Consider the following 18,712-nt stretch of genomic DNA (forward strand, 5'->3'; position numbering starts at 1 on the left):
GGAAAGAGTTATGGGAGAAATGGAAAGAGACAGTTACAAGATTCTTCAAGATTTTCCTCCTGTACAGTTCCTCTTCGTCTTGTATGAGCTGCAGTATGCCCAAGGAGGTATCTCAGCACAACTTGGTGTGCTGCTGAAGTAAGGAAGGCTTGGAGCTACCGTTTGCCTAGGGCAAGTAGCTAAACCACAAAACTGAGCTAATTTGAGCTGTAGCCGATCACAAAGGGAATAAAACTTCAAGAGGAATCCCGCTGTCCAAGAAGCAGTTGATCTAGTACAGGGGTCCCCAGCCTTTTTGGGCCCATGGGCCATGGCTGTCTTTGCAATTCTGGTACAGGTTAATGGATGCAACCACAAAATGGCTGCTGCGGGAGGTGGAGCCAACCACAAAATGTCCAGGAGTGAGATCATGCATGACTCTAATAGTAACTCTTCAGTGTTGCAGGCAGAAGCTCTGTTTAGCAGGATGTCTTTTAAAATGAACATACACACCTTGTGCTGTAGTGGCAGCTGCTGCCAAAGCAGTGTTTTTAAAAATCTCCAGTGGCCAAACAGAAGCCCCGCCTGCCAAAAGCCCCATTTGACCCGCCCAATTTTTAGAACACTTGGTGGGCTTCGAGAAAGGTGTTGGTGTGTTCCATGTTTGGGACCCCTGGTCTAGCAGTGTTGAAAAGCTGCCTGGAGGCTTGAACAGCATTTTTAAGGAGCTGTGATCCATTTTGGGGCATTGGCCATTTCTGGAGGTCGCTTCTTCTTCACTCGTTTGATGCAGGTATTCCTGAGAAGCTCCTAAATTATTTCTGGCCAGTTTGTTGATTTTGCACTCTGGCCAAGAGCTTGGTCTGCAATTCAAAGTCACAAATCCCTTTGCTAAAAAGGAATAGCTAATTGGGTGGTGTTGGGTAACACTGTTACTGCAAAATATATATTTTTTAAAAAACCACCCACAACAGATGTTCTTAAAATGCACTATTGCTTTCCAGTAAAACCTGAATATGTTCAGGGGAGGGGGCACCACAAGACATGCTCACAACTGCCTCAGATTGTTTTTGATTCACTTGAAATCGTTGAGCTGCAGCGATCAGGAAACAGCGTAGGATGCACCCAGGTTGCCTCTTTTTGTCCCTAATTTCGAGTTGCCTGCGAGGGTCCAGGCACAGAGGCTGTCCAGCATCTCTTCATATTCCCCACCAGCCCTCTCCCTTCCGTGAACTACTCTGACGTACGTGGATGTCTTGTGAAGCTGCTGTTTCTCTGTTTGTGCCAAGGTCCAGAGAAGATGAGAAAATGCAGAGTCACATTGTGTGATTTCTTAGCTCTCTAGCAAATGAAATCCAACCTCTCCCTCAAACTACCTGACACAAAGGAAGCTGGGGGACGAGAAGCTGGGCTTTTCCAGACCTTAACCTTGGCACATATGAGGATTCAGGAGCAGGATGTGCCCCCCCCAAGCTGAGTTAGTGTGAGCTAGCCCACAGTTTTTTAGCCTCCGGCTCACCCATTTTTGTCTCGGCTCAGGAAGGATGGCTCCAGAGCAAACTAATTGATGCAGCAGCCAAATCTCTCGCTCACAACTTTAATGCCAGTAGCTCACAAAGTAGAATATTTGCTCACAAGACTCCACAGCTTAGAGGGAGCATTGGTTACCAAGTACCCCCCTCCCAGAAGGCTAGGGGTGCAGGCTGCTAGCAAATGGCTTTTTGGATACCCAGTTGCTTGTGAGTACATATTGATACTTGACTAAATCCGGGGAACCCTTCTATGCTCTCTAATGCCCAGGGGGGAAAGGAATAAGGGATGCGCCAACCGAGCCACTGCCCTTCTTGTCCTGCCAACAGAAGACACCTGAAATGGGGACAGGCCTGCTTTGGCCCCTGAGACATTAAAATTATTCCATAATCTCCAGGGACAAACAGCGTTCTGGGAAACACCACCGTGAAGCAACCAACTGCACCAGCTCACGCAGGTGTATCTGGGAATGGTGAATTTGAAGCATAGAGGATAATGTGTGTGTGTGGGGGGGTCCTTAAATCTGTTATGAAATGGAGATGTATGCATTGGCTTTTAGATGTGGGATAGATGGGCCATAGCAGATCCATATCCCATGGTAAGGATAAAAGTGTCCTGGGAGGGTGTTGGATGGTTAAAATAATGTTTTTGAGACAGAAATTGTTTTGGAGACCTCATGGTGGAAAGGCAGGGTGCAAATGAAAAAAAATAAATGAGTAGCTTTCCTCAATACTGGTACTTGAAGTGGCTTTTCAGAAACTAAAATAAACTTGTGTCCTTGACGAACTCGCGGCATCACAGGAATTCAAGTGTTCAGAAGAGACAACTCAGTTTTGTCAGTTCTGGTGATTTCCACGTGATTGAAAAATACATGGAAACACACTCTGCATTAATGGGAGACTAGAGTTTAAAATCCCAGAGTGTTTGCCAAAGCTCCTCAAACAACCATCTTGTAAGAATGGATTGTTCACATTATGAACCTTTTGGGTTGCATTGTGTTGACTTTGAGATACAGAACCGTGAACCAGATTTCTTGCAGCATTCTTAAAGGGGCTTAAACATTCCTTGAAAGCAGAGAAGTTGATTTTCCTTCTCTCAGATACCGACTCATTGTTTGCGTTGGCGGCTATGAAAAGATGAATGAAAGTTGTATTTGAAGGGTGAAAAGTTTTAAAATAACTACTTCTAGACTTGGTTATTTTGATAATGTTATTTATGATCGATGTTTTATCACCTTGTGATCGATTGTAATGGCCTTTGGCCATTATATGATAAATCTGGACAAACACGGCCCAATCAGTAAACAAGTATAAAGTCATTAAGACTTATAAAGAATAGCATAGATAGCATTCTTTATACGTCTTAATGGCTGCGGTCACACGTAACAGAAGCCACACAAGTGAGACGGAAAACAGCCGGAGTTTCCGGGCACGATCTCACCAGCACATCTGGGAAGCGTAGCACTCCCGTGGCTCAATGCCAAAGCTCCTCAAACAACCATCTTGTAAGAATGGATTGTTCACATTATGAACCTTTTGGGTTGCATTGTGTTGACTTTGAGATACAGAACCGTGAACCAGATTTCTTGCAGCATTCTTAAAGGGGCTTAAACGTTCCTTGAAAGCAGAGAAGTTGATTTTCCTTCTCTCAGATACCGACTCATTGTTTGCGTTGGCGGCTATGAAAAGATGAATGAAAGTTGTATTTGAAGGGTGAAAAGTTTTAAAATAACTACTTCTAGACTTGGTTATTTTGATAATGTTATTTATGATCGATGTTTTATCACCTTGTGATCGATTGTAATGGCCTTTGGCCATTATATGATAAATCTGGACAAACACGGCCCAATCAGTAAACAAGTATAAAGTCATTAAGACTTATAAAGAATAGCATAGATAGCATTCTTTATACGTCTTAGTTTGATTTGTGGGTCACACTATCACGACTGTTGGCTTTATACTTTGGCCATTATATACCATATCATATCATATCATATCATATCATATCATATAATGTGGGCCTGTAATGTAGGGGGAAATTTGGGGAGATCCCTGTTTCTTCTTCCTCAAACAGAAATGCTGCTGCAATGGGGGGAAAATTGATACATATCAGTGCGTGTATGTGCATTTCATCAGTCTGTACGGTTCCCAGCTCTGGGTTGGGAAATACCTGGAGATTTTGGGGGTGGAGCCTGAAAAGGGTGGGGTTTAGGGAGGGGAGGGGCTTCAATAGGATAGAATGCCACTGAGTCCACCTTCCAAAGCGGCCATTTTCTCCAGGTGAACTGATCTCTGTCACCTGGACATCAGCTGCAATAGCAGGAGCTCTCCAGCTACCACCTGGAGTTTCACCCCACCAAAGTTCACTGTGAAAAAAATTGATTCTATGAAAGTTGCAGTCCACAAACTTGCTTCTTCCTTTGTTCCTTTATTTTATGTCATGCAGTGCTGCTACTGCTTCCAAACAACTTCCAAACAACCATGCAGTGCTGCTGCTGCTTCTGCCCTCTTTGTGTACCTTTGGCAAAGAATACATTACTGGGACCCTAGGATATTTATTGCATAGAAATTTAGCTGTATAGTAAGGAACGAGAGCCAGCAGATGCCGAAGGGAAACACAAGATTAATTCAGAGTAGGAGGCGAAGAGCATGGGGGTAAGCATGGCCTTGACTGCTCACACCTGAAAAAGAATGAATGAATAGGGTTGCCAAATCTTATTTACTCACTGGCAGGGGAGCCTTTGCTCGGTCCGGGAGCTGGCCGCGGATGTGCGCGCGAGAACGTCACCGGAAGTGATGCAGGATGTAGGGCACGTTGGGGGCGTGGCCCAAATCGTCGGGGGGGGAAACCATATGGTTTCCGCCCCAACGATCTGGGCCACGCCCCCAACGTGAGCGATGTAGCATATCACTTCCTGTGATGTGCTGGTGGCGTGCGCGTGCTATGAATGAATATGAGTTGTAACTATATTATAATTTATTTGTAAAACAGCTCCATGCATAAAAAAGCGACCTGACGAAGCATTAGGGGAAACAGAATACTTACCTAGGAAATCCGTCGTTGTTTGGTGTTTGGAAGCTGTTTGGAAGCAGCAGCAGCATTGCATAACGTAAAATAAAGGAACAAAAGAAGCAAGTTTGTGGACTGTAACTGTAATCGAATCAATTTTTTTCACAGTGAGCTTTTGTGGGGTGTACCTCTGGTTAATCACTGTGGCCCATTTGTGGCTTGAACCACCTGGAGGTTGGCAACCCTATCCGTCTCAAATACTGAGGCACTACTGGAAACTCAGGGCAACCTTGAAAAAGAGTCTTAATTATTCACAATCAGTAATAAACAGACCAGAATGCCAAGGCCAGTATTTGAGTCTTCAGTCTTAGCAGTAGTTATCGTGTCTGGTTCTCAAATCTCACGATTGCCCGGGCTGCATTTGTATAGCGCTAAAGGGCTCCTGCAATGGAACTGCCTGGGTGCAATCGCTTATTCCCAATTTTTAAAAAGCATAACTGTCCTACAAATAAAACGTTAATTGCAAAAGAGTTCTCAAAGTTGAGACTCAGATATCGACTAGGGGTGTGCATTCGGTGAAGCCGAACCGACAAAAAACCCGGGAAAAACTTTTCCGGCATTTTTCAGGTACTCGGCATACCGAATCAGATCCCCTGTGCTTTATTATACCCGAATCCGGGGAAAAAATGATTTTTCCCCCTGCACACCCCTAATATCAACTTTTGAAAATATCAGTTTACGGTATTTTTTATATGTAGTTTTTTCTCTTTTTGCAGTTTGTTTGGATTAATTTTTTTAAAAAAATATGTTTATTCCCGACAGGAGGGAAATTTTTCCAGAGTTCCACACACTGACTACAAACCCCCAGATGTGAAGACTGTTGGACAATCAGTGTTTGCAGATTTTGGTAAGGTTCTGTTCTCTCAATTCAAAACATTTGACACATGTGGATATGGCCAAATCTGTTCCATCTGCTAAGAGTATTAAAGCCTTTCATGGCCTAATGGAGCCCCTTTCCCCGTATGATATCATGTGCCAACTAAGGCCAACAGGCACCTCACTTCTGTTGCCTCACTCTATTCCGGAGGGCTGTTCAGCTATAGCCTGTGTGTGCTCATCTTCATTGGCTGGGCTTTGGAACAGCCTCCCAGATACAGTCCGGAAGGCTCCTACACTCTCCTCCCTTCATAAAAGGTGCAAAGTGGGATTATTTTGACTCACCTTTAGCAGAAACAACTACGATCCCATGAAAAGGTAAAGGTAAAGTGTTTCCCTTGCTCAAAAGCCAGTCAAATCCGACTAGGGGGCGGTGCTTGTCTCCGTTTCCAAGTTGAAGAGCCAGCACTGTCCAAAGTTATTTCCATGGTCATGTGGCTGGCATGACTAAGCACCAAGGCGCAGAGGCAGGCAGTGGCGAAACACCTCTGAACATCTCTTGCCTTGAAAGCTCCACGGGGTCGCCATAAGTCGTCTGTGACCTGACGGCACACAAAAAAAGCGATAGCAGGTCAGTGGGGCATCAGGGCTTAGAGGCCAAATGCCCCTTCCTGTTAGATGCTAGACAGCAGTCAGTAGGTGAGGACTGTTTTCTGTTGGCCCTTTAGAAGGGCTTCCTTCTTTCTCTTGACTGGCCACAACTGGACCAGTGGGGGACTAGTGGGGCGTTGGTCTGATCCAGCATGGCTATTCCGACATTGCTGTACTTCTGTTTTGTAAAACCTCCTTCTATAATCTCCGATCGTTCATTTATAAAAATTTTAACAGATAAAGTGCCCATAAAGCCTGATGTACCCGAGAAACATTTAAATTAATTAAAGTAGCTTATAAAAAGATGGATGAAACGTCTCAGCATCCTTAGCGGTTATAATTGCCAGTTGTTTCGCTAAGCTTCTGAATAAAGAGAACTCTTAATTATATGCAAATCTAGCCTAAAGCAGTTTTTTTTTTGGCCAGCTCAGTGTTAAAAAATAACAACACTACATGAAGTATCATTTCAAGCCAAAAAGGCCACTACTAATTTTGGAACTTTTAGGATGTTTATTTTTACCCAGTGGTTTTTATATTGTTACCCACCTTGTCCAGTATATTTTATTCTGGTTTAGAGATTGACTTTCTATGTCGCATGTGTGAAGAAACTGAATTCCTCATGCCCAAATGGCTATACTTAGTCACATTTCCCTAGCTCTTACAGCTGCTAAGTTGTTTCTACTTTCACAGAGGATAGGTCTGTCAGTGGCTACTAGCCATGGTGCAGAGGCAGTAAACCTCTTGATCCCAGTACCAGGAGGCAACATCAGGGGAAGGCCTCGGCCTCTCTGGCCTGGTGCTGGACCTCCAGAAGAACTGATCGGCAACTGTATAAGATGAGATGCTGGACTAGATGGACCCCTGGTCTGATCCAGCAGGGCTCTTCCTGTGTTCTTGTTCCACTGGATGCTGTGGGTGACATCTTCCAAATACATTCCCCTTGGGTGACAATGTGGCATTGTTCAGATCTGGAATCAGCATGGTCAAAGTACACAAAAACCTCTGAGTATTCATCTGTACTGCAAATTGCATGCTAATCCTACCATTTGCCTGACTATAATTAAATACTATCTCCCATGGGTAACATAATGGTCTGTTATAAACATAGTTAAAATGGCTTCAATGTCCACAGACACCAGCCAAAGTAAAAAGTACATATTGATTAGACTGGGGGGGGGGGAAATATATTGCTTTTTTACAGTGAGGTTAAATTAAAATGTTCATTATAATTTAAGCGCAACACAAACATTTGCATGAAGTGTATTATTTCAAGTCCCACGAGGTTTTTCCCTTGGGAAGACATGCATAATGCTCAAAACTGTCTTTTGTCCGTGCCTCTTTATTTTTTACATTATCCTGGTGTAGAAAGTTGTTAATGATTCCCCAAAAGCAGATGGTATTGAAAAGTGCCATGAATACTAATAAGCCTAAAGTATATGTCAAATGCATTTATTTTGAAAGATGTAAGGGAGAAAAGTAATCTGGAGTTGAATTTCATCTTGCCAAATGTGACAGCTAACAGCAGTGGATAATATCACCAAAGGGTGCACTGTAATTTTAGAAATCTGCCATGTTTCAGGGAACCATGGCTTAACTTAGAATTCGGGAAATGTAGAAGGGGGGAATACAATGGTACATGAGTTCAGTCCCAACAACTTCAGCTAACGGAAGGAAAGATTTTTCGTTGTTGTTGTTGTTGTTGAATTCCCTCTCCCATATTTCTTTGGGATAAATTCTCACAGCGATCCTAAGCAGGTCTACTCAGAATCTGTTTGCAGTCTACTCAGTGGGGCTTACTCTAGGGAAGTGTTCATAGGATTGCATTGTAAGTGCCCAGTTCACATATTCCATCTCTGTGCTGTAAATGCTAAACTATAGCTATTTTTCTATCTACAAAGACAGCATGTGAGACTTACCTATTGTGTCAAATCACAAGTCCTTCTAGCTGAGTCCTGTATAATCTCACTGGTAGCAGCTATCAGAAGTTTTAGATGAAAGAAAGAACCGTTTGTACTACCTGAGAGCAGTACAGCTAGATGTGCTAGGGAACCACTGTTTGAGATTTTCTGTATGCAAAAGCCTGTGTTCTATGCCTGAGCCGCAGTGCCTCCCCAGCAGAGTTTTGAACGGAACTTTGTAGAAGTAGCCAAGATCACGTATTGTTTCAGCCATCTTCCACAGCCTGAGTTTTCCTGTTTGTGTTTTGCAAACAGAAACACAGTTGTAAATGTGCGCTATCCGAAAGCCTGTGGTTCTAATGTACAGCAATGCCATTCTTCTTTAGAAATAAATGCTATTGAGCTCTGTCAGAAGGCTCTTACGTATTTTCCTCCTTTAGTGGAACAGCGCAAAATAATTTGTGTATACAAAAACCAGATCAGAGGTACTGTTGGCTGTAGTTCTTGTCTCATTATAAGCACAGAAATAGCAGGTTACAGGAAGAAAAGACAGATCACACATTGGCAGTAAAAGTTTTGCAGTGACTGTTTTGACATTTTGGTTTGTTTACAGAATTTTGCTTTTTTTGCAATCTAGGTTTGTTGCATAGTTACCTAATGTTGCCTAGTGTGAATTGCTTTCAGGAAGCGGCATCATGGAATGAAAGCGACTGAAGCATTTTGACTGGTGTGGTGACTATGGGAGTGAACTCAGTTATCAAACAGTCTCCTGTGTAGATCTCGCTTCTGCCACAAACTTAATGTCTCACCTTAGACAAGAGCTTTCTGAGCCTTGGCATCCCTCCGTCTTCACTATGGGGGTAACACTCTCCATACAGAATGGTTGTAATGGTCACAACAAGATAATGAGTTGAATCCAGCAGAAGATTTCCACAAGTAGATTTTTGCTGATTCCCCGCCCCTCCCCACTGCAGACTGACCCCTCACGCTGTTCTTTGGGGGTTCCCTATCTTCAGGAGCAGAATTTTGGAGAACCCTTTATACTGCAGCAAGATAGAGGAATGTAAGAAACTCCCATTCTTCCAATAGGAATCCCTTCCCCCAAATCCAGCCCAGTGAGTGGACTCAAAAGATGCCTTTCAGTTTGTGCCATTTTTGTATTCAGCCTCGAGTTATCTGGAATCCAGTCCATGCTACGTGAAGCATGTGAATCTCTAAAGCCCTACGATACACATGCTTGGTCATAACCTGCCACTGATTAAGGCTACCCACGTGAGAGCCTTGTAATTCTTCTGGTGTTTCCAATAGAGATGAACAGCCTGTTCAACACAGTAGGATCTGACTTCACAGTAATGATAGCCCCGCACAGGATGCAGAGTAGCAACGGCAGAGGGAGTAATTATTTTTTGCTATAGCAACCGGTGCATTGCGATTAACCATCATGACATTGGGAGAACAGAGAAAACATAACGAACGGTTGTGCTTGTTTGGTTGACAGTGCGCTCCCCACAACAACAGCATTCTCTCAGGCACTGATTTTTCCCATCATAGTTGTTTGGATGTCATTTACATTGCTACATAGATGTCTCACTTTGTGGCTCCAGTCTCTGATACTTAGCCAGCCAGCCACAAGTACTCGGATACTTAGATCCCAGCAGCATACAATGTTCCAAGTCTGTAGTAGCCTTTCAGGCTGGGCAGATACTCAGATAGATGGTACTTGCAAAAGTGGGTGTGGGCTAGAGTGTTGAATTCGGATTTGGGAGGGCCAGGTTTGAATCCCTGCCAGTTTGGTATAGTGGTGAAAAGCGTGGACTCTAATCTGGGGAAAGCGGGTTTGATTCCCCACTCTTCCACATGCAGCTGCTGGTGTGACCTTGGGTCAGTCATAAGATCTTTCAGAGCTGTTCTGTCAAGGGCAGTTCTTTAGAGAGCTCTCTCAGCCCCACCTACTACACAGGGAGTCTGTTGTGGGGAGGGGAAGGGAAAGGGATTGTAAGCCGCTCTGAGACTCCTTCGGGTAGTGAAAGGCAGAGTATAAATCCAATCTCTTCTTCTTCTTCTCTGCCATGGAAGCTCGCTGGGTGACCTTGGGCCGGTCACTCTCTCAGAGCTTAACCTACTTCATACAATTGTTCCGCAGATAAAATGGGGAAGGGGAAAATGATGCCGTAAGCCCAGTAGGAGTATAAACACATAAGCGAAATACACACATGTCCTTCATCCTCCTGCCTCAAGAGAGAACTTGGTGGCTGGCGTCTTGTTCTGTGTCGAAGTATTTCACACCACGTACTTCAATGGTGTTCCTCAACAGTTGCGAACTATTTCGTGTGAACGTGTGGTTCCGGGTGACAGGCTACTTCTGTGCTATATCTGTTCCCGAAGATATCAGGAGAATAAGTCTTTGATGAAACAGTTTCAAAGTGTTATGTTCCCGAGGTGCCCCACTGGATTTATAGCATCCTGGCTTGATTGAGAGGAAACACAGAAGTAATTTGTTTTCTCGAAGTCAGGCTGAACATTGCATCCAAATAGTGATATCCAGATTAGTAAAGGTAAAGATTTCCCTTGCTCGAAAGCCAGTCAAGTCCGACTCTAGGGTTGCGGTGCTCATCTCTGTTTCCAAGCCGAAGAGCCAGCGCTGTCCGAAGACGTTTCCGTGGTCATGTGGCCGGCATGACTAAACACCAAGGCGCACGGAACGCTGTTACCTTCCCACCGAAGTGGTACCTATTTATCTACTTGTAATTTCTTGCTTTCGAACTGCTAGGTTGGCAGGAGCTGGAACTAGAGACGGGAGCTCACTCCGTCATGCAGCACCCTGGTCTCGAACTGCTGAACTACCGACCTTCCACAGCCTGCAGTTCAGCGTCTTAACTACTTGAGCCACTGCAGCTCATCGATATCCAGATTAAGAGAGACCAAATATCCAGAGAGATGGTGTGGTGCAGTGGTTAGAGTGCTGGATTAGGGCTTGGAATGGCCAGGTTCGAATCCCACACTCAGCCACGGAAGCCTGCCAGGGGACCTTGGGCCCGTCACAATCTCTCAGCCTGACCTACCCTCACTAGGTTATTGCTAAACAAAGTTTGAGTCCAGGGGCACCTTTAAGACCAACAAAAGTTTAGTTCTGGGTATAAGCTTTTGTCTGCACGCACACTTCTTCAGATACAGCATGCACACGAAGGCTTATACCCAGGCAATGCTCCCTCTAAGCTGTGGAGTCCTGTGAGCAAAAGTTCTACTTTGTGAGCTACCGGCATTAAAGCTGTGAGCGAGCAATTTGGCTACTACCTAAATTAATTTGCTCTGGAGCCATCCTTCCTGAGCTAAGACAAAAGTGTGAGAGCCAGAGGCTAAAAAAAAACCTGTGAGCCATCTCACACTAACTCAGTTTAGAGGGAACACTGTACCCAGGGCCTTTAAAAAGAAAAAAGAAAGAGGCGCCGGAACTCTCAAGAGGGAAATAAAGTTTTCAGTCTGTGTACTGAAAACTCATGGATTTTTAAACATTTTTTAAAGAATTTTGTCGAAGAGGTTCGAGGAACTCCGTTCCAGCATGTTACTCCAGGTAAAAAAGCCCTGCTTGTCTCCAGAATTAAACTTTGTTGGTCTTCAAGGTGCCACTGGACTCAAAGCTTTTTTGTTCTGTTGCTTCAGACCAACACGGCTACCCTCCTGCCTCTGTCTTCCTGGAAGGTGGTTGTTGTGCGGATTAACTGGAGGAGGGGGGAAACAACATGAAAAGCCAATTTGGGTCCCTGTTCAAGGAGAAAAGTGTGCTATAAATAAAAATAATAAAAAATTCAGCCCTCAATCTGGGTTGAGTCCCAGTTTATAAATAGGTCCTGCTAAATCCAGGGGAATTTGCTAATCCCAGTTCCAGTTTTGTACATTTACACTGAGTTAATTTTGGTTTTGTATATATAATTTTAATTGAATTTGAACAAAGATTAAAAGTCTTAAGAAATAAGAAAAGAAAAAAAGGAAAGGGAAAGGAAAGGAAAGGAAAGGGGAAAAAGTCAAAGAAACCTACCATTAAAACTTCCAAAATCTCTCAACGACAAAGACAAATGCAGTTGCTGAATGCTAAATCTAAAGTTAACGATTACTGATTCTAAAATTATAACAAAATTACACCAACAAACTGAGTTAATTTCGAGGCAGACAATGCAGGTATGTGATACCTTACAAGGATTCTTCGTGTCAAGGACGGGAGATGTGAAGGTACAGCAGCAGCTCCGTTTAAAGAGCAAAAACCTGTTCCCTTGCATGTTTACATCACTGTGATCAGATTTTTTTTTAAAAAAAATAGACCCTCAGTTAAATTTAACCAGGCTTCTGTTTTTCTTCTTTGCTCGCAGTCGGTCTCATTAGCATTCATGGTATCTCGCAGCACACTTCTCCCGGCAAAGAGGAAAATGTTCCTTAACAAGAGTTTAATAGCACAGTCAAGGGCATGTTGTGTGTTCACCCCGTGTATGCATTTAATACAGGGCGATTGTTTTCCCGTCGCAAATTCAGCCCCGCTATCTGTTGCCTCCTGGCGAATGGTTTCCAGCTGCTTCCGCTGCATCTCATACCTTCTGTTGTGTAACTGTAGTAAGTTATTGGGGGCTGCTGAAACGCAGAGGGGGGCCAGGCGAGTGTGTTTCCTCCTTCCCTTTGATGGTTTTGTAGCCTTGCATTCATTCTCTGATCCAATTAAATTTTTCTCACCAATTAAGCTTGTCACAGCAGCCCAGCTCTGTCGAGGCTTGCCCGTGCTGGTCACTTGAAGTCTAACATGTGGCTTCTCTAGCAAGCTCTTTCTTTATGTGTCTTGGTGCTTTTCTGTGCATTTGTGAATCACGCGGGCTGCAGCCAAGCAGCTAACCTAGCTGCGGTGGCCGGTTTTCTTTGGACATTGGTCAACGCTAGGCAAAGCCATCCACGCTCAGATCAAAGGTGTTGTTATACACGCAGGAACATTGCTGTTTTGCTCTTGAATGCATGAAGCTGCTTTATACTGAATCAGACCCTTTGTCAGTCAAAATATTGTCTACTTGAATTGTTAGCAGCTTTCCAGGATCTCAGGCAGAGGTCTTTCATCTCACCTGTTGCCACGTCGTTTTAACTGGAGATGCCAAGGATCGAACTTGGGACCTCCCATATGCCAGGCACATACTCTGCCACTGAGCCACAGCCCCTCTTCCCATCTCATTTCAATGTTACATCAAATGCTGTCACCAGAAGGTTCACTGGGGCATAAGGCTACAGCAGCACTGAATGCACATCCAAAGAATGTACACAATATACCTTGGATATAGTTGTCCAACACAACAGAGTTCAACCTTCTGCTATGACGTTCACTGGGACCCCTCAGTTTCACTGTCTTTTGGGGGGGGTGTTATATGTGCATGTGTGTGCATGCACGTGTGAGTGTGTGTGCACTTGGAAGTCATGGTGACCTCTGGTGACTGACCCCTACTGGGGGCCTGGAGGATATTCAGAGAGGTGGCTGAATAAAGCCTGCCCCCGCCTTCCAGCTCTGGTATTCGAAGGAGGTCTCCCATCCAAGCACTTGCCAGAGTCGACCCTGCTTAGCTTCCGCGATTGGGCTTGCCTGGGCTATCCAGGTCAGGGCCTTGGTTTCACTACCTTGATGCAGGCCTCCTGTCTGCATGTCCCCCCACTGTATGGGGGAAGGAGAGTGGGCATGTGTGTGCTGGCCCCGCCCCCTTCTCCATGTGATCACTCAGCGGAGGAGGTGCCCATGCATATCCCCCCTCCCTGCAATCAGCAATGCTGGCTTTGGAAGTGGCTGATCACAGGGAGAGGTTCTGTGCAAGGGAACTTCCTCTGCACGTTTGGCCTGTGCAGACCAGTCGGCAACCATGTGGAGTGGGGGGGGGCCACGGGCAAGGACACTCGTGCCCGTTCTCCCCCCTCCCCGTGCGGTGCATGAATACGTGGACTGGATGTCTGCATAGGGCTACTGTCACTCTCCATAGCATCACTCGCATTACTCATTGATTCCATGTCAGATTGGTGAGAGGATAAAATATGAACTTTGGCTTTGGATTCGGTTTGACCTGCCTGCATAGCCAATCAGGGTGAGTTCATAACTTGATTTTTTAATGGATAATTGTCTGTACTTGTGGTTTTATTGCTGTCATCCCAAATTGACAAGCTAATGAAACATACAAGGGGTACTCACCTGGAAAACATTAATTACAACTTTGAAACTGCCAAGTTTGCCTAATATTGTATTGGCAGTAGCAGCCATGGTACTTGATAAAACAATGGATCTTTAGCAACGGAAGAGTTTCCACAGAAAAATAAAGCCCTGGCAAAGTCTGCAGAAAGTGTTCCTCCCCCTATCACTCTGTTCCATACATTGTAGAGGTCAAGGTGGTGGGTGGCCTGTAGTGGAGAGGGTAAATTTGCAGAAGTCAAGCTCCTCCAGCAACAGAAATGCAGTTGGGGAGGGGCTGTTGCTCTGGCAGAGTATCTGCTTGGCATGCAGAAGGTCTCTGGTTCAATCCCTGGTACCTCCAATTAAAAGGACTGGGCAATAGGTGATGTGAAATTCCTCTGCCTGAGACAGCCCTGAAGAGCTGCTTCCAGTCTGAGTAGACAATACTGACTTTGACGGGCCAAGGGTCTGAGTCTGTATAAGGCAGGTTCAAGTGTACCCCAGTGTAGCTGCAGTTCCGCTGGTGGAATGGCACTTTTGGATCCAACCTGTGGTCTTTAAAAACTTTTGAGATACCCAGAGAACTCTACTTTTGGAGAAAAAGACATTGCGATAGTTGTGGTTTCAGAGCTACCTATTGTAAGCCGCTCCAAGCCTTGGTAGAACGGCTTACAAGCATTTCAGATATGTAACTTTGACACTTCTTGACTCGCATCGTAACAACACTTGTGGCTTTTAGAGGTGAACGGAAAGCTTAAGCTGATGTACGAGATCAGAGGCTGGAAAATTATTGCTACAGCTATGAACAGGGAAAATTAATAAACCTGCTGCAAAAAACCTCAGCTGCCAGAAGTAAAACTGCACATGTCCCAGTGCTACAATTATTATTCACCTGACAGTGCCACACTTCCATAAAAATACGTAATTTCCCCAGACAGTATTCACTGGGAAGTGAGGTTCTTTTTTAGACATGATGACAGCAGGACTGTGCATGTTTAAGCAGGGTTCTGCCCCTGTCCAGAGAGAAAGAAAGTGGTGAGGCCCCTTTTTAGCAACCAAAAATAGTATGGAGGGGTAGTGGTCAGTGTTCCCTCTAAGCTGATTTAGTGTGAGCTAGCTCAGTTTTTTAGCCTCCAGCTCACACTGTTTTGTCTTAGCTCAGGAAGGGATGGCTCCGGAGCAAACTAATTTATGCAGCAGCCAAAACACTCGCTCACAACTTTAATGCCAGTCGCTCACAAAGTAGAATTTTTGTTCACAAGACTCCACAGCTTAGAGGGAGCACTAGTAGTGGTATAGAACCTTTCTTCCCTGCTGATCTCTTCATAGCCCTTCCCTCAAAGAGTTTTTGTTCCTGTTAAACATCGTGCCTCTAGCATTGTGTCTCAGCTATGGAGGAAGGAGCTGGGGGGGGGGGCGTAAACTGGAAGAGGAGACAGAAGCCACGAGAATCAAGTCCCTGCACTCCTTGTGTTTCTGTGTACGCAAGAACATAAGAGAAGCCAATGTTGGATCAAGCCAATGGCCCATCCAGTCCAACACTCTGTCACACAGTGGCCAGAAATACCAGGTGCCATCAGGAGATCCACCGGTGGGGCCATCAAGTTGCAGCCAACTTATGGCAACCTCAGCAAGGGGCTTTCATGGCCACTGAGAAGCAAAGGTGGTTTGCTATTGCCTTCCTCTGCAGTCTCTCTTGGTGGTCTCCTATCACCAGGGCTGACCCTGCTTAGCTTCTGAGATTTGATGAGGTCGGGCTGTGCCGTGCGGCTTCCTTCCCCCTGGGCTCCTTGCCCACCCCTGCACATCCGCATTTAAACATGCATCTCTGCTGCCATTGTGCATCTCTGCAGCTCAGGGCGGGTAACAACATATCAGCAATACAATAAATATAATTAAGAAGTCAAACACAATAATATACATTAAAATGATGGTCACAGCCCAAGAACAGAAATTGGCTGGCTGCAAGAGGTTCCCTGACCCCGTTGGTAGCAGATGGACAATAGCCAGCTATTATTGGATGGGTGACAAAAACCTCAGGGAGGCCATAGAGGGAAGTAGTATCCATTAAAATGATGGTCACAGCCCAAGAACAGAAATTGGCTGGCTGCAAGAGGTTCCCTGACCCCGTTGGTAGCAGATGGACAATAGCCAGCTATTATTGGATGGGTGACAAAAACCTCAGGGAGGCCGTAGAGGGACGTGTTCTTGGAAGCGTTCAGCTGGTCCAGAATGCAGCTTCCCTTACTGACAGGCATAAGCCCACTTTGGTGCAGCCCTCGTCAGAGCAGAGAAGCTAAGCAGGGTTAGTGCCTGGATGGAACAAGAAAGACCAGGGTTGCTATGCAGAGGAGGGCAACGGCAAAACCACCGTTGCTCATCTCTTGCCTTGAAAGCCCCATGAAGTTCCACCACGAGTTGGCTGCAACTCGACAGCACACTTTACCTTAAGCCGCACTGACACCTTCCCCTGGGCACGGTTCAGTTTCACCATGTCCTGGTTTGCTTCCAGGTCCGATTCAGGGTGCTGGTTCTGACTTCTAAAGCACTCAGCAGTTCTGGGTTATGTACTTATGGACCCCAGGAGCCTGTCCATACGTTCAGGTTATCTGAAGAGGCTCAGGTTCATGTTCTCTTCATGTGAAAAGTTTGACATGCTAAATGCTAAACATGAGACTGAGCTGCCTGGGTGGCAGCCCCGTGACTGTGGAATTATCTACTCTAGAAGGTATATGTTGCCCCATTAGATTTTGGGAAACTAACGAGAACTGTCTTCTTTCTGTTTCCGCTGTTCTGATAAGTGGGTTGGGGGAAGGCGCTTGTCCATCCAGCTTCTCAGCCACAAAGCCAAGAATCTGTGATTGTGAAGCCACATCTAGTGTCTTCTTCACCTGAATGCAATTAACCTGAACGCAGTTCCTTATTCCCAGGATCAGTGGGGTGGTGGCTCACCATGTATGATTTGTGGACTGGATTCCATTCGGCAGGTCACAGGTAATGCTCCCTTTAAGCTGTGGAGTCTTGTGAGCAAAAATTCTACTCTGTGAGCTCCTGGCATTAAAGTTGTGAGCGAGCGATTCGGCTACTGCATAAATTAATGTGCTCCGGAGCCATCCTTCCTGAGCTGAGACAAACATGTGAGCCGGAGGCTAAAGAACTGTGAGGTGGCTCACACTATAACTCAGCTTAGAGGGAACACTGGTCACACGTATTTTGGGCCTTGCTGCTGCTGCTCTGTGCATAGGGTTGGGGGGGGGCTTTCAAGAAACTGACGGTGACCATGTGCACTTTTCGCAGCTATGGGCAACCTCAGTTTCATGGGCGTCCAATATAGAAGCCAACTCAGTGGCAGCAAGGAAAACCTCCATCACAAAGAACATTGGTCAAGAAAATGTAAAATAAAACTGTTAAAAACAACAACAAAAAACATTGGTCACAAACGCACAGCTCCTTCCCTCCAAATTAAAGCCATTCGTTGTCCGTAACCTGCCTTGCTTTCATCTCACAGAGTCCGTGCCGTTCATCTGCCGAAATGTGCCTCTTAATCCGTTTAATTTTCTGATTAAAATTAGTTCTATAGTACAGCTATATGGTATCAAGAAAGCCTGGGAAATATTATTCCAGCCACTTCAGTACAAGTATGAGCATTCATAACGAGTAAATTGGCAATCTTCATCTGTGAGTCCTTTTCAGAGAACTGCTCCCTCACCAATGAGTATGGAAGCCGTGGTGGTGGAGAGCATCTTTTCTTCTGAAGTGGGTAGAGCTGGATTGATTAAAACCATTTAATAAACTTGTCACAGATTTGTGGAGATGGCGGCACTGCTGGGAGAGGTGTTTGCATCCTGAAATTGGATTTAGAAACTCCGTATGGAACAATGGTACAGGATCTAGCCGAGCTCCAGCTTCCGTATGGAACAATGGTACAGGATCTATCCGAGTTCCAGCTTCACAGGAAGCATCTTTTAAGAATAAGCGAAATCTTGTATGTTCTTACTACTGACTCCATCGAGGTATTCTTCGCTTTCACCAGTGTAGTATTTTACGTGGAAGGGCGAAACTTGTATCAAAGGTAGAGGAACAGTTTGTTTATAGTGCAAACTAAACAGCGTTCCGTGTGCCTTGGTGTTTAGTCATGCCGGCCACATGACCACGGAAACGTCTTCAGACAGCGCTGGCTCTTCGGCTTTGAAACGGAGATGAGCACCGCAACCCTAGACTGGCTTTCGAGCAAGGGAACCTTTACCTTTAAGCTGGGAGAGCCGGCTTTGATTCCCCAATCCTCCACATACAGCTCCACCTACCTCACAGGGTGTCTCTCTCTCTGTCTCTCTCTCTGTCTCTCTCTGTCTCTCTCTCTCTGTCTCTCTCTGTCTCTCTCTGTCTCTGTCTCTCTCTGTCTCTCTCTCTCTCTGTCTCTCTCTCTCTGTCTCTCTCTCTCACTCTCTCTCTGTCTCTCTCTCGCTCTCTCTCTCTCTCTCTCTCTCTCTCTGTCTCTTTCTGTCTCTCTCTGTCTCTCTCTGTCTCTCTCTGTCTCTCTCTGTCTCTGTCTCTCTCTGTCTCTCTGTCTCTCTCTCTCTCTCTCTCTCTC

General features: G+C 45.3%; 1 protein-coding gene across 1 annotated transcript in view; it reads left to right on the forward strand.

Moving 5' to 3' along the window:
- Window positions 1–18,712, forward strand: part of ITFG1 (integrin alpha FG-GAP repeat containing 1) — a 166,103-nt gene that overhangs the window by 41,978 nt on the left and 105,413 nt on the right. Inside the window, 1 exon segment of the mRNA XM_015409414.1 lies at window positions 5,341–5,425. Within this exon segment, the coding sequence (XP_015264900.1) occupies window positions 5,341–5,425 (85 nt within the window).

Source organism: Gekko japonicus, unplaced genomic scaffold (genome assembly GCF_001447785.1).
Source record: "Gekko japonicus isolate JY-2015 unplaced genomic scaffold, Gekko_japonicus_V1.1 scaffold794, whole genome shotgun sequence".
Lineage (NCBI taxonomy): Eukaryota > Metazoa > Chordata > Lepidosauria > Squamata > Gekkonidae > Gekko > Gekko japonicus.